General features: G+C 41.6%; 1 protein-coding gene across 1 annotated transcript in view; it reads right to left on the reverse strand.

The window, feature by feature from the left end:
- Adss (adenylosuccinate synthetase) overlaps positions 1–17,324 on the reverse strand; it is a 46,222-nt gene that overhangs the window by 18,703 nt on the left and 10,195 nt on the right. Inside the window, exons 2-6 of the mRNA XM_075871998.1 lie at positions 11,132–11,234; positions 8,760–8,870; positions 7,492–7,549; positions 2,343–2,388; positions 1,571–1,632 (exon numbers count right to left, since the gene is read on the reverse strand). Coding sequence (XP_075728113.1) covers positions 1,571–1,632; positions 2,343–2,388; positions 7,492–7,549; positions 8,760–8,870; positions 11,132–11,234 — 380 coding nt within the window. The remainder of the gene's footprint in view (positions 1–1,570; positions 1,633–2,342; positions 2,389–7,491; positions 7,550–8,759; positions 8,871–11,131; positions 11,235–17,324) is intronic.

Raw genomic sequence — 17,324 nt, forward strand, 5'->3', positions numbered from 1 at the left:
TATGAAAGACTATCTTTCCATTTGTGCAGTCATCTCATTTCATGTTCTTGGCAGTTGTTGAATTCTTTAACGAAGTTGCACTGTAACAAAGAAAATTGCCAATTTTATCAACCTTTTTTTATGTGGAGGTTTAAGCAGCCTATTCACAGTTCTGGCTGAATCATACGAGAATAAAACACTGTTTTGCTAGCAGGAAGCACCAAACAATGATGTTTGCAGCATTTTGAATCTTTAATGTGTAATAATGCCCCCAAGTGCTAACAAGCTACTAATAGACGAACCTAACTTTTGTCAACAGCACATAGCACAATGAATTGTGTAAAAGACCTCGGACAGAGCCATTGTAAAAGAAGTGCCAGCAATACAGGGCCGACATGCAGCGTCACTAACAGCTCGTTAACATTCATCAGTACAGAGTAATCGTGCGACTTCGTCCCGGACACCTCCATTCATCTTGTCTACAAAAGAAGCGTGTTGAGAGCCCCGTTGTGCAGCAATGCCATTATCTGTTGACACGCGACTTGCCTGTTCCCACTGCAGTAATTACTCGTGGGTACAGGTTCAAGTAGCCACTAACAAAGCTCATTTGCCAACAAGCTTTCACGACTCGGCAACAATGAGTCCTGGGAATGCACAATACCCGTCAATGGGCACAAAAGCAAACAGAGCCGGAAGGACTTCGCTAGTAGCATGCATGTGGAGTAACACAGACAGAGGATTGCAGTGGCGTCTCGCCTAGCACAAGCAATTTTTGTGAGATAACGCTTGTAAACTGTGCGACAATCATTGAGATAAGGACTGCAGGCAGGTCTGGTTGCGCAACGCTTGCAACATCTCCAGCCTGTGATTACGAGACACGTGCCGGTCTTATCGTCTGTCGCGAGTGCGGATACGGAGGAGACAACAATGCGTGCGAGTGTGTGTGCCTTTGACACCATGTCGTTAGAGCAAACGCGCCTATGAGCATATAGGGTCGGTTGAGGAAAGCTGCATATCTTATCTGGCAGCAATTGCATGTTTCTCAGAGGTAGACAGCAACCAGTTGCAGCCCTAAATATAACGTTTAAGTTTTTTATCCTGTACGGCCCAAGCACTAACAGGCTTCTCTGCACGATTTCGGAAACTATGCGCCCAAAACTTGGACATCAGATGTCTTAGCAAAAGATCACTGTGCATACAAAAAACAGATCAGTTCACATAGTGTAGTTTAATTAAGTGATGGTCAGGCACAACTTTAGAATGAAACAGCACTTTCACCTCAAAGGAGAATACACACAAGCCCGCAATGAGTACAAGACAGCCCTAGGACGGCTGCCGGTTGCATCAGCGACTTCCGATTGCACCCGTAGGGCGCCTCTCTTGCCTTCTTGAATTGTATCTGATTACAGCCAGAAAAGTCAGGCTGAGTAAGAAGTCTGTATGAATGGGAGCCTTGCTAAACACTGCCAGACGATAAGAAATAACAGCATAATGGTCTTTCTGGTCACGCTTAACACATCACCAACAATTTGTACGCTGGGGAATGAAAAGATTCACAAAGCTTTTAGGTTCAAGAATCCGCAGCACTCACCTCTGTTCAAATACTGCAAAGTCACCAACTAGATCTGCCATCCTCAGCCCTGTTCTCGAAGCCTGAAAATTGACATCAATGTGCATCAGGTGAGAAGCAAAAGAAGGCGAATGGCTATTAGACATCACTCAAAGCTGTCCTTCATTGCAGCGTTCTTTTTTTATCGAGAAATATGACGAACGTGACCAAACTACAGTGGTGCACTATGATCGAGCTCGTTTAGCCAATAAGCCCTGAACGACTAAAGGAAAACGAGTCATGTGCGTCCTTAAGTATTCCATTTTCTACCAGCCATGTTATTACTGTGTAGAGATGTCTGATCATGGAATACCAACCACTACAATTCAAACAGGCAATGCTGCCCCCCATTACAGCGGGCATCGACCCTAAATGGTTTTGCACTCATCAAATAAGGTGCGAACACATTGATGCAAAACCTTTAACCGTACAAGAAAAAGATGACAATCCAAGCAACTAAGCATTGCCAATTGTTTTTTTGTGAGTATGGTTCTAAGCATGCGCAAGCGTTTGCATGCGTTCGTGCCTTGCTTGATGCGTGCAGTACGAATTGGCTCACGCAACAACTGTTCTGTTAAATTGTTTCGTTTTCAGTTTTGCAATGACCTTATTACTGACAACGAGCACGACTGCACGCTGTGTCGGTGGTGCAAGCTCGACTTCAGAAAAAAAGAATAGGGATTTGCTTTATTAACCATTACAAGAACGGGCAGTGAAACAACACATTGTCAACATGACCGTTTTGTTCACTGACCTTGCATGCATAGGTTGGACCAATGCCTTTTTTCGTCGTACCAAGACTGGAAACAAAGACAAGAAATTTTACAATAGGATCGCCCACACAAACATCGCACCACATCACAAAAGAAAGAGGCTAGAGGCAGAAGTGAATCATGTCGTACCAACTCGCCCAAGCAACCACGTTAGAAGAAAAATTAGTCAGGACATGATGGCAAACGCTGGAGAAATGTCTAATCACTAGACGGACCGACAGTTGGCTAGAACTCGCGATTAGACTCTGGGGGATAGAAAAAAAAGACCTTGAATTATGGTGACTGATTCAAGCATCCTTTACGCGACTCGTACAGGATTTGTATTTTTAAATCGCGCTTAAAAGTCACAAGAAACCAGTACGTGGCAAAGCCTGGCGAACATTTTCAAATAATAAGTCCTCAGATGCACACAAAACAAGCGCACATAAAAAGACGCGAATAGAAGAGTTCTTTTTTTATGTATACGTGTTTTGTGTCCCTCTATGCACTGCTTCTTTAAAAATCATGCCTCAACAACTAGTCCATGAGAACTTAGCAAAACACCTTGAAACTTGATTGTGGACTCCGTTGCTTTGCCATGCTTTCAAGTACACAGATTTAGCGCTTAAAATGAGAGTATGTATATTATTACTCATCCCCATTCTATTCAGCACTGCTTACAAGGTAAAAAATGTTGCACACTTGGAAGCGGCGCTGCCTTCGTGGAAACTAGCATAATGTGTCGAGCTGCGGGGCAAGTGTGCAGAGCGGAGTTCATACACGAGTGGCAGACCGCGGTGCCCAAACACCGAGCTGCCCTCACACCCATATCCAACTGTTGGCAGTATGTGTTGTGTGTATAAGACCTCATAACCACTGAAGATTGAAAATTTCGATTATAAATGTTTCGCAAAGTTTCCCCGATTGCCATTTGGTGATCGGATACTCTGACTGGTAAACTTTCCACTCAGCTAAAGAAAACAGGAAAACCATAAAAATTGGCAGTTGGACCTTTCAAACTATTTTGGCAAATTACCTTGACAGCAAATATTAGATATAGACAACAGTGCTGAAACTGCAGAACTAAACAAAGCAAGGCTTTTTAGTTTAGTCACACCGGCACTGACCAAACACTTGTTTCTTTTGCAAATACTTCCGCTCGAGCACTTTTATTTTTTATTTTATTTATTTACAAGATACTGCAGGAATGGTACAGGCAGTAAGGCAATCAAGCCAAACATCACTAAGCATACAATAATTCAATCATCACACACATACAACAATAATGCAACCAAACTTATAGTAACAGCGATGATTTAAGTGGGATTGCGTGAATTGCAAAGGGAAACAAAGGGAAACAGCATGGCACTGAAAGTAAGAAAAAAAAAACTGCAAAACATTTTTACATCTTCAGGAAAACATGTGCGTCAATAGAATCTGTCGACAGCAGGGCGGCGAATGGTAAATTGTTCCACTCACAGATTGTGCGCAGGAAAAACGAAAATTTGAAGAGATTAGTTTTGGAGAAATACGGAGTTAAGGCAAGGGAGTGTGAATGACGACCACGTCGTGTTTCCAGGCGACTAATGTAGGGGCTGTGATCAAATAAGAGCTTCCGGTTAACTATTTGGTACAGTAATTTTAGCCTAAATGATTTACGTCGTGATTCTAATGTTGGGATACCATGTCTTTCCATCTGGGCAGAAACGGAGTCTGTTGAACCGTACATACCATAAATAAAGCGGACGGCCTTTCTTTGAATTCTTTCGAGGCATTCGATATTGGTTTTAGTGTGAGGATCCCAAATAACGCAGGCATATTCAAGTTCCGGTCTAATTATAAAAGTATATGCTAAGTATTTAACCTCAGAGGGAGCGGTTTTGAGTTTGTGTCGTAATAAACAAAGTTTACGGAAAGCGGCAGCGCATATGTTAGTAATGTGAGAGTTCCAACTTAAGGTACTGGTTAATGTTACGCCAAGATATTTGTGTTCATCTACTTGCTTAAGCGGTTGGTCACAAGTACAATAAGAGACTTCAAGGGGGTGTTTCTTTCTAGTCATTCGGAGGTAAACTGTTTTGTCATGGTTTGATTGCATGTTTGTAGTTTTACTCCAAGAAGCAACGTTTTCTAACGCCGAGGTTAACGTAAGTTGGTCCTCGATGCTATTAATTTCATTAAAAAGTATACAGTCATCTCCAAAAGACGTATTTGGACTGGACTGTTTATAACGTTAACAATGTCATTACAAAAAATAAGGAAGAGTAAAGGGCCTAGCACACTTCCCTGCGGTACGCCAGACGTAACAGGGAGAGCGTCAGAAGTGCTTCCATTAATGTCGACGTACTGTCTACGGTTACTTAAATAGGCAGTTAGCCAAGAGACGATGAACGCTGGAAACCCGATTTGAACTAATTTATCGATTAATTTGTCGTGCGATACGCGATCGAAGGCCTTACTAAAATCTAAGAGTATGAGGTCAACCTGTCCCCCCTTATCAAGAACTGAAGAAGCGTGGTGAACAACTGTAAGTAGTTGAGTGACGGTTGAGAATCCCTTGCGAAACCCGTGTTGAAATGGAGAAAGGATTTGATGGGTATCTAAAAATTATGTAATGAACGTAGCAACGTGTTCAAGTAACTTACAGGCGAATGATAACATAGTGCCACCTGATATGCTTGGGTGAGATCCGGGAGAGGAAGAAGACAAAGACGATCTGTCTGAGCTGCTGCTTGGCTAGTCGACTCAACGAACCCAATAAACCAAGTTTGTCTTAAGAAACGTGACAATAGATATGGGTCTGTAGCTGGGAATTAAGAGTGGGTCACCTTTTTTGGGAATAGGTACGATACAGGCTATTTTAAAATCAGAAGGTAGCGTGGCCATATGAAGAGAAGATTCAAAAATAAGTACAAGAAACTTCGTCAAAGTTTCAGCGTAACGACGGAGAAATGCGTTCGGGATGCAATCGGGCCCTGGCGTCGATTTGTTTTTTAATCGAAGTAACATATTTAAGACACCATTGTGCGAAACAATATTGACATCAGGGTATGAAGCTACTGAATTACTCTGTTTCAACTGAGACTGCGAAAATGCGCTATGGAAAAACAAATTGAAGTGATTCGCGATTGCTCGAGGATTAGTCAATTTAGAGCCGTCGACTGAAATTTCAGTTATGTTTTCATTGCGCTGTCTAATAAAGTTCCAGAATTTACGTGGTTCCTCTCTTAGGAAGTTCGGTAAAGTAGTGTTAATGTAGAAATTTTTGGCACGAGTAATAGCATTGAAAAGGGTAGTACGAATTTCGGCGAGTTGTTGAGGCGCTGTACGTTTTTTTCGCAAGCGCTTCGCTTTGCGTTTAAGGTGAATTATAGATCTAGATATCCAGGGCGTATATTTAGCGGGCTTCTTAGCTTTATCGGGTACAAAGTTTCGCAAACAGAATAAACACATATTTTTAAATTTATTCCAAAGGACTTCAACATCGTGATCATTGAAATTTGGCCAGGTATTTTCCAAATACTCAGTAATTGCAGTGTCATTAGCTTTCGCAAAGTCTTTCACATTTTTGAGAGCTGGGCAACTTTTTGCATTTTTTTAATAAAGGTAAATGGATGCAAAAACAATTTTGTGATCTGAGAAACCGTGTTCCACAGACACGTGGTACTTTTCGAAAGATCTGGGCAGGAAAACAAGGTCAAGTAGAGAGTATGAACTGCCACAAACTCTGGTTGGTTGCTGAACTATTTGGACAAGGTTGTGTGAAAACATAATGTCGAGAATATCGTCACTGTGACAAGAATCAGGTCTTGTTTTCAAGCGGTCCCAATCAAAGTTGGGCAGATTAAAATCCCCTAGGACGAAAAGCTTGTGTTTACTGAATGAGGCCAAATGAGATCGCAAATTTACAAGAAAATCGGGCCCAGAATCAGGCGGTCTGTACACAGCGATAACAATGATTACTTTGTTTCCGAAAGAAACCCTTAAACATAGGCTTTCAGTATCTGGCGATTGCGCTAGAAGGGATGCTTTGATACTGGTTTTTAAAATCACTGCAACACCCCCACCTCTAGTTGGCCGGTCTCTTCGAAATATTTTGTAACCTGGCGGAACTAAGTTGTCATCAGGTATTTCACTGTGAAGCCATGTTTCCGTAATGACGGTCAAGTGTGGGCTATGACATAACAAAAGGGCTTCAAGCTGTGCCGTTTTGTTAACGAGACTGCGGGCATTCAAGTTAACGACCCTGATGGCAAGTTCAGATGACTGTCACAGAGCAGACGGGTTAGGATTATTACCGTTACCATCGGAGGACGTGTCTACGATGTCAACCGGGAGAGTTTCAATGCTAATCACCCCACTGGATTGTGAAGGCGCGCGCCGTTGATCAGAATGAGAAGAGATTTTTTGCCGCTGATTAGAGTTTGCGTTCCAGATAAAAGTATCGCCGTCAACGTGCAGTTTATCATGTACGAGGTAAACTTTTTTACCAGCAGCTTTCTCACTTTTGGCACTTTCCCAGAGCATTTTTCGTTTTTTTAGGCGCAGAGCGAAGTTCATGCATGAGTGGCAGACCGCGGTGCCCAAACATCGAGCTGCTCTCACAACCATATCCAACTGTTGGCAGTATGTGTTACTCCCAGTTTCCTGAGCAGTACTCATTAAGAGTCTTCAAAAATATATATATATTGATGGTTACTGTTGCTGTTGAGTTACACTGGATGAACATGATATCGGTGTGCAACTTGACTTGAGATAAGGGCCAATGAACTGTCAGCATAATTATTGAAGATTTATTGAATAAGCTCATTGAAAGAGCAAATAATTTCATCCGAGCAGCTGAAATCGTTGACGCACTTGGTTAAGCAGATTTCATCCAGAATGCGCTTTTTATGTGACCTCCGAGATCCACTTCTGCAGCATACCAAATACTTAGGTAATTCAAGAAATACGTCAAGACACATGAACGCCGCTGTGCGAGTGTCACTACCAGACTCCTAAGTGAATAATTAGGGTTGCTTCTACGATTGTTCCGACGAGTGATTAAGTAACTAAGGGCCATTTATTTTTCTCCCTACCACCAATTTGAAAGCCGCAACCCCATCAAGTGTTGGCTCTTGAAACTGCTAAGATTTTGCGCAGTTAGCTTACCTTTTGGCACCCTTTTCGATTTCTTGGAGCCCATCAACGGCCTGGTGGAAATCAAAAACTGAAAAGAATAGAAAGACCTGGTGATAACTTTCTGTGCACCCCGTGCAGTGCACAAAAGAAAAGAGAGAGAGAAAGAAAGAAAAAGAGGACACTATCAGGGCAGCAGTCTGATGGATATAAATTCTAATTTCTAAAAAATTTCTATCTCGAAGTAAGCCTTCCCACATCAGAGTTCTACATTTACGCTAGACCTAGAATGAGCTCCCCACACCTGTTACCTGCATTCCTTCCCTGCATGCTTCATTGACCATATGTTGTTTAAAAACGCTATCACTAACACTGCACGTACAGAAAGACAGATGGCACATTATTATTGCTATTATTTTTATGCACTTTTGTACATGTGCCACCACTGCTCTATGTAACATCCAAGAAGACCAAAAAAACAAACACACACGAGAAGTAAACTCTTTTTCCAAGTGACGTAACAAACGATAGAAACAAAGCAGACGACAACCTGTTATAAGCACGTTTTCGCATACCGCGTAAGCTGTGTCTACGCCAGCGCTACATACATAGTAAGGAGGCCAAGTTTAGCGAAGCGTGCTAGAGTAGGAGTTTGGTACATGCATGCACTCTATGCAAAACGTAACATTTCTACATATGCAATGTCATTACGAGCACTAAATACAGTAGACTCCTTTTAAATGAAACCTGAAGGGACCAGGAAAATGTGTTTCCTTTAAGATGAGTTTCGTTTATTGAGAGTAAACAGGGGTACAATATTCAAGTACGAAACCAAACACCTTACGGGCAGTTGTTCCATTTAGGCAGCAATTTCATGTAAGAGAGTTTCATTTATTAGGAGTCTACTGTATCCTACAGCAAATGTTTGAGACTGCAAGTTTCCAAGAAAGTTACACTGTCGCTTCGTTTGGCAACGTACCTTACAATAAACTGTTTCAGTTTGTAGTAACGTTTGTGACCTGTACAGCTATATACTATATTTAGGTGTCACGCACTAACAGAGCAGAAGTTTTGATTCGCAATGGAGCCCGTGGCCTGTAAACTTCCGTTGTTAGGCGTACATAGTATTGAAACTCGCTAATAATACCACTGCTGTCATTTTTATTCTGGGGCCCAACACGTCTATTCCGGACAGGCCAGCACGAGATAAGCAGGTTGTACTGGCCTGACAAAAGCTAGCGCAATGTTGAAACGAGGAAAACAAATAAGGGAACAAACACTGTGGTGGGATCGAGGCGCACCTATATGAGATCGGTCCGATATTAGTAGCCGAGACGAGATCTGGAGCCCCTTCTCTTCGTTCGCCTTGATCTCTTCGAAGAGCTGCGGAACGTTGATGACCACTCCGTTGCCTGCAATCAACGAGAGAACGGCACTTTGCACACGCATGCGATCTAGCATAAAAGCCTGCACTATTCACCTTCGTAACAGCCTTGGTTTCTTTCAAACAACAGGTGGCACGACAAAGCTGATAGACAACAGGCGTTGTTAGCACTATCTCTCCAATGTGGTGAACGATGGAAACAGAAAGGGTGTTTTTTCTGCTACGCACAAATCCCAAAAAAGAAAATGTATCCCGATTTTTTCAAGAGGCTAACATATCATCAAAGAGGCCACCGTTGTGAGATAATTGATTGTTCTAAATGAAGTAATCAGCGTAGGTCCTTTTTGTCAGAATTTTAGGGTTTAAAAATGATAACATACTCGAGACACGTTTATATATCGCCTTCAAAGTGAGACACGTGCCACCGTGTTACACAATGACATCAATTTATCAACCATGTTCCCTGCACTTTGAAAAGCACACGAGCCTCAAAGAGCTGTGGCATACAGATCTTGGCATGGCAAGCTTGAAACTAAATGCTCCCTGCCACCACAGCTGCCATCGAATCTCATGCCTCTGATGAAATGTGCCCTACGAAGCAGGTTAATTTTTCCCTAACATTCATGCTTTTATCATATCTACGAAATTTTATTTTCTACAGAGAGCTGTCAGTCACCCACAGCTGTCCTGAAGAGCCATCCTCTCTTCAATACATAAACAGTCTGATGCAGATAACCTTTGTGAAGTGGCCCGACTGAAATTCCCTATGCATTTACTTAAAAGGCTGCCGCAGACGCGTACAAAATGAATATGCCCATGTGTGCATCGCAAGTTTAGTACATAGGTGATAGACGATCAATGCAAATTTATGTTCACATACGCAGTGATCATAACATTCGTCTGATGCTCATTACATTCAGTCTTAGCAAGAGGCATTGCTCAATCAGCGCTGTGAAATAAAATTTGGAGTGCTTACATTAAATTTCATTATTTTACAAATTTAAATATCAAAACCTGTAATACCCCATTTATAGCATTCAAACAAAAAGTACACCATTGTGTTATGAAAGACATTTAAGTTATTGAATGGTCTCATGCAAAAGCTGTAATTAAACACCATAATATCCCGAATTTCACCTACACATCCCTTGTGTTACTAACAAGCAATGCGTAAGAATCTCCTAAACTAAAAACGGGCATTTGATGACCAGGAGTTCATTAAAGATGCATTACAGATTTGACCTGCACAAGTTTTCCTTCGCTGCTGCAAACAAGTTTAGCGCCTGAGCTTATGGGTATTTCTACTTCAAAACAAAACGACCTTCAGTAGTTATCGCAGCTGGTGGGTGAACTTTTACGGTCAACTGTTGGCATAACGGTGCTCTAAAGCAATGAATCACTAGGCGCATTTGTCTGTGGATGCTAACCTTCACAGCTCTTTTGAAACGAACATGCGGCAGTACAACAGCCTTGAAGCGCTCGAACGCTCAAATGCCGAGGTGGAGTGCTTGGCAAAGATAGCCATCCTCCAGTCCTCAAATGCAGAGCCACTTACACTGCCTCTTGTCTCACGATGCTTAGCAAATATGCTCTCCACCAAATTATACACTGAAACAACTGTTAGCAAAACATCCTCTGCGACAAATATACACTTTCAAGTGCACATCTTCAGCACTTTGAGACATGCATTTTTATAAACTATCTATGTGCATGAGATTTGTATAACTTGAAGCAAAGGTTCTAGAGACTCAATTTAAGGCAAGTGTAAATGTTTAAATCAACTATGATGTATTACACAACGCCTGATTGAAAGCATAGTGTAATTATCTAATTAAGCCTAACTACTAGTCATGCAATATTGCTTGATGAAATGAATTCAATTACCTACACAAATTAATCCAATGGTCATCTCAAGACTACAATCATTCCCAAACAATATTAAATATTTCTAAAATGCTACTAAAAACACCTCATTCAAAATCGTACTGCTTTCAATAAAGTTATTGCATGTAGCAAATTATATCAGCCAGAAATAATAAATAAGCACTTTATGTAACCTAAATGTTCAATTTACCATTACATCAGAGTTCGTTGTCTCTAGAATGTGACTAGTGCATGAAAATGGTAAACGTGATCTGGCGTGTACACATGTGCACGTCACGTTAGAAAGACTTGAGAAAGTGTTTGCTTATGCACACATTCATCATCAAAAGTTGGTGCACACACAGCGCATCTTTCAAATCTAATCCTTGCAAGACAAACGTACGCCTTTCACGTGAAATGACTCACCGACGACGGCCGTGCATTTTGTGTTGGTCAGCCCGCTGGGAAGGAGATGGAAGTCGTAGTGGACGCTCTCCACGACGACCGTGTGCCCCGCATTGTTGCCACCCTGCGCGAGAATGAAGCAACTGCTCGTACGGAATCGCACAACTTTGAGCAAGACAATACGAGACTGACCGCTTACGCTGCAAGATGTGAACAGAGTAAAGCATCCACAATGAAGTGCCAACAGATTGGAGATGGAGCGAAACCCCGAAAGGATGCCTAAATAAAAATTTGCTGCATTTGTCCGAACCCTTAAACTATTCTACTAAGAGCACTAATAAATGTCCTCATAGTAAAACATGTGGATAAAGAGGTGTTAATGTTTCGTGTAGCTCGCTAATATGACAGTCTCTTCTTAAAGACTTCAACGACTAAAATGCTACCTTATAGAGATTATTTGTGCAGTTCATATTTTCAATTTTGATCTCCAAGTAAAAAAAAATTGGCCCCGTATCTGCATGTAATCTGCAAATGTCGAAAGACGATAGTCTTGCGTGTGGAGAGAGTGAACGGAACATTTATTTGATGTTCTGCACAAGAAAATAGGTGAATGGTATTCCGGAGGCGCGGCGTTAAAGTGCCTCGAGCGTGCAGTGGAGGCGCACGAGCGCACCAAGTCACGTCACGCATGAGACATAAGCGCCATCTGGCAGTTAATATTTTTTTGAAAACAAAGCGCATGGCCCTGAGACGGGCATGCACGCCCGTCTCAGAGGTGATAAGGTGTAGAACGCAAGGCGACGGGTAGGTGCCACCACCGTGTCGTCTTAAAGCGTTGCAAACACTTGCCATTATGTGTAAGCGTTGCATGGTCAGCACAGCGTAAAAGACGAACATGCAAAACATATACATGTTGTCATGATGCCCCAGATATGCGCAATAACTGCTTTTTAATTGACAATCGCACAAATATGAACGCTATTCCTTGAGCAACATTGGCGAGCTCTGCGGATGGGGTCGGCCGTTCGGGGTATCGACTAGTGCTGTATAAAGTACCCGATTCGCGGCAATGGTGGACAAACAGACAAATGTACAGACAGACAGACAGACCGAATTGCGTTGAAGGTCCTCAAGAAAGACTCTTTAAAAAATCTATGGGGTCGTGTGTGTCTAATTGCAAAGGCGACAGAATCGGTTTGATAAAGTGTTCCTGGGTAGCATCACAACAAAATAAGCGATTTCTCTCTTGCCTCTTTGTGAAAACAGCACTTACTGCCATCCGAATAAGTCAGGAATATTCTTGGTTGCTTATCCTATTCTAACCTCCCTGGCTACTTTATAAATATTTTGTCCACGCGCATTCAATCACCACAACTGGCATCTAACATCGATAGAACAAGTCTATCCTTTTTTTTGGTCCTATAAAAATGCAACCAGATTTACTTTATCCTTGTTTTCGTCCATCACATTTACCTCAGGGTGATTAGTGACATAAGAATATTATTCTTAAAATTGACTGGTTGGCTAGTTGGTTGATAATACTACAGAGAGCGCACACCATATGAAATAGTGAAACGACAGCAAGCTTACATATGCTGTGAACCCTTTAATGCTCAAATTAAGAGACTGCTGAAAAAAATAAAAATATATTTCATTTTCCAGCTTTAAATAACAACCCCTAAATGATTCTGCAGTTAAATTATCCAAAGTGCAACTTCAATGCGTACGTTTATGTACGTCACGAATTTTCCATATGCCGCAGAAGCGAGGGCCTAGCAACAAAAAACGCACTTCAGAACTACGTAACATGTTGTGTACCACCTATCGGGTGTGTACATACCAAGAAACAAAACTATTGAAGATTTAACCGACATCATTCAAGTGAGAAAAAAGGAACTGAGAGCTGTTGCATGCGCTTTGCACTCTCTACCATCAGCTACAAAACAATTGGTTCTAGCATAAAATACCTTAAATGAGACGGCGCTCGATTTTTTTTACGCTGAAGGCTACATTCCTCGCGAGTCCTTCACATTTGACATTAAAGGCGGCACGCATTTTGCGACTTGCTTGGTCGAAGTTTTTCGGCATGTTCCAAATTTGCTACACTCGGCAGTAAAAATTTAAGAAGGAAGAAGGTTTTTCACCAATTATTATTTCGTCATTTTCTATGTAGCTTTTGGTTACTACATAGACACTGGGTAGCATCACAACAAATGCTGTACTACAAATAACTTGCACTACAAACGACAGAATGCAATAATAACAAATATACAATGAGCTGAAGTTCTTGAAAAACTGAGGATGTAACTTCACCGGTATTTATCAATAGACTGCTCAGAGTCTTATTCGACCTAGACACAAATGTAACCCTTCCTTCAATACATAAACACTGTTGCGACACAATGCTCGACTGTCAAGAGATCAAACCGAAGCACAGGCGAGGCTTCTTGGCAACCGCCAGTCGTCACTTATCGGCCTGCCAACTTTTGCATTGACGTCAAATCACGAGCGCGCTTGCGGAACCCATGTTTGGCGAAGAGCAAGAATCTATGAATCACAGGTGCACGTGCGAGAGAGAGAGAGAGAGACAGATGGCTTATCCAGATGTTGCATTTCGATTAATTGTTGAAGGGATATTGCTACGATAACTCAATTTTTATTTTTTGCAACAAGTTAGAGATGAAGCCCCCCAAAGCTTAGAAAATGTACTAGAAATAATAAAACTTCGGTTCAGCCTAGTTGGGACATGGCATTTAAAGTGAAAATGTTTGTGCAAATAAGAAGAACCACAAAGGATAGAAGAGACGAGCACTGGCACTGTAAGTAGAGCATACACCAAAAAATTACTTACAATAGGTTATTAAAGGCCCCTTCAATTTCTAGTGTACCCTGATATGATGACATGGTACGAGCTTATTGTCACGTACTTGTGCACGACATTGCGATACTTCAACGACTTCACCCTCCTTAGCCAATGATGCTCAAGTGGCCATTTTAGATGTTTCAGTGCCAGAAGTCAACTCATCGAGTCGTAACACTCCGTAAGGTCACAAGCATAGGTGCCGTAGCCTGATGTCTAGCCAGTACCTACGTCAGTATGTGTGCCATGTGAAAATAGTATTAAATGCCAAAATAAAGTATCAGCGTTTATAGATCCTTACATGTGCTCAGAGATCTTTATGTAGTAAGAAAACCTGAGCAGCAGACTGAACTCTGCTCTGAAATTTAGCGTCGTTACGTCATTAAAGGAGCTATGCTCTAGCACTTATTTTAAGGGCAGGGCCCAAAGACGAACAAGAGGAGGTGTGCATAAAAGAGAACCACATAAGCGTCGTTTGCGCGTATAGAAACCATGCCTCCTTGCCTCTATTGTTCCCCACTGTAAAAGGCTCGTTCCAACAATAAACCAATCAGCTCATTGCTGAAGCGCCAATAAAGCTAAGCTCGCAATCTGGAAAAGAGTTACGGAAATTTGTATGACAGCAATTTCATACACATGCACTCCTATTTCGGGGCTGAACCCGTGGGTTTATACAAGCTTTAAATTATGAGGCATTTTGGGTAGCAATGAACAGATTCGAATTTAAGTGTGATTTAGTGAGCCTCGTTCAGGTGAAAATTCTGTTCACTAAAAGCTGTTCAAATGTGTTTTTATCTCTGGCATCAGTGAAACCAGGAAAAAAACCCAAAAAACATGCATGAAAATTTTGCCCAACACCAACAAATAGGTAAATGTATTACTCCTGAATTAAAAAAAAAAATAGATGGACAAAATAATGCCAAAAATACAAAGATACAATTTTAGCTTGTGGGTGAATGTTTAGAGTGGTACTTTTCACCATAGTAAAAATTGTTCAAATGAAATCCCCACAGATTTGAATTTTACCGTTTCTGAATATGTGGCATAGCTAGTACACTATAGTGGCTAACAACTCCCATCAAAGGGGGAATCTTCAAGGCCTCGCCAATGAAGCATGGACATTTCGGTGTAGACTACTATTACCGAGCAAAACCTGTTAACACATCACAAAAACTACTAATACAAAACTTAGAACATTAAAACCTCATAACACAGTTGCATATTGCACGAAAATAACTTCTTTATAATAAAAATTCGTTATAAATGTATATTGCTAATACTATCTATTGCAAGACAATTTTTAACTTACTTATTACAGCCAATATTTTGCTACACCTGCATTCATTAGATCGAGCTTTGGATGCAATAGTTCTGAAAGAGCGCACCACACGTCCAGAGTAGCGAAATGTTCACAAAAACTCTGCTCTAGGCTTTTTGTACAGTCCTTGCATCTGTTCACCTTTTCTAGAAAATTATGCTGAAAAAGGCTGACCTTCCCTGTTCAGTCAACATGCACTTGCCATTCACTTGCAGGACTCATAATGAACCATTTCACGCAGTTGAGAGGGTGAGGTGGCACAATGTAATTACATTACTACCTCATTCAGTGCAAACTAATTGCCAACACACTCCACCACCTTACAAGATATAGCTATGGGCCAAATCATCAAACATGGCACTGAGCTAGTGCAAGTTTTCATCCACAGTTCCTTCGATTCACTAGTGCAAATTAATTGCCAACACACTCCACCACCTTACAAGGTATAGCTATGCGCCAAATCGTCAAACATGGCACTGAGTTAGTGCAAGTTTTCATCCACAGTTCCTTCGATTCACTAACGAGTGCTTCGTGCCCTCAATCCTGGCAATCGTCTCTCACACAAGGCCAGCGACTGAAAACAAACAATACCAACAACGGTGACAGAGGCAGAGAAGGGGAGACACTCATAATAGAAAACGAAAGCCGACAATGAGGGGCCAGAGATTGTGCTCCCACTCTTCTTGAATCATTGCCACCTGCCCCCCTCGATCCAAGAATAAAACCTGGCAGCCACGTTCGCCAGCCCTACAATGAAGCGGAATGCAGTGGCAAGGGTGTGCCATGGAATTGCGACAGGCCGGCTGGAACGACCGTGGCACGAATGGACGCACACGTGTTTCATTTCACGCCCTCATTGTCAGAGCCTTCAAGTTATTATTACGCTGTATGAATGACAGGAAAAAAATGCTTTCAGTGCTGTGTTCAGCGTGAAAAGTGACATGCAAGCTTGGGTTAGCAAATAGAATTAATATAAAAGTTAATGTGAAATGTTACACTTATAAAATCAATGAACATTTCATCACACTCTGACTTTGGCGCTGTTGCTTTGTAACGAAGTTTCTGTGACCTGAGCATCTGCCATTAGCTAGGTGCCCTTAAAGCTGCGTGTAGTTTAAAAATAACAGAAAACCAAAAGACACTACAATTGTGTGCTATTTTATATCCAGCATATCTTTATGTCAGTAAAAGACATTGGAATTATTACATTGCCATAAAATGGTAGCATTGAAAAAGTCACATCAAGCAAAAAAAAATTTAGATCTGCAATCTTGTAGAGCTCCTCATAAGACGAGCTAAGAACGTATTCTACAGCAATTCAGATGATGATGTTACCGAAGGTACAAAATCAGCCAAGTAGTGTCCACTGGCGCAAAAGCAACCAAGACTGTGCTGGACTAGCGACGAGGTGGACAAAAAATAGTGTACAATTAACAATGGCTATAGAGGGGCCTAAGATTATTTGCTTTATTAATGCATGTAACATATACAGATTAAAATTATCACAATGACCCATGGTGTGTTCGATTGGTATGGAGTGAGTCCAATGACCATGTAAATCGTCAGGACACTTACAGTACTCGCAGACTACTTACTGCGAGTACTGTACTGTTCAGGATAACCCATGTCTCGGTATGGCACTGCTGCCTTATTGGGCTCAAGAACAATGGCGAGGCAGTAATACAATGTGCAGTAATTGTGAATTGATACACAAAAATTTAGGGCCTAGTATTGCACTGCTTTCGTTTTCAGTGTCTAAAATGCATGCCATATCGGCATAACCGACTCAAATACTCACATCAGAGCCTACAGTACCTTTAGCGCCCAGAGTGCCATACCAGGACACGGGTTATCCTGAACAGTACCGTACTCGCAGACTGCGAGTACTGTACTGTTCAGGATAACCCCTGTCCTGGTATGGCACTCTGGGCGCTAAAGGTACTGTAGGCTCTGATGTGAGTATTTGAGTCGGTTATGCCGATATGGCATGCATTTTAGACACTGAAAACGAAAGCAGAGCATTACTAGGCCCTAAA

The sequence above is a fragment of the Rhipicephalus microplus genome, chromosome 8 (assembly GCF_043290135.1).
Source record: "Rhipicephalus microplus isolate Deutch F79 chromosome 8, USDA_Rmic, whole genome shotgun sequence".
Lineage (NCBI taxonomy): Eukaryota > Metazoa > Arthropoda > Arachnida > Ixodida > Ixodidae > Rhipicephalus > Rhipicephalus microplus.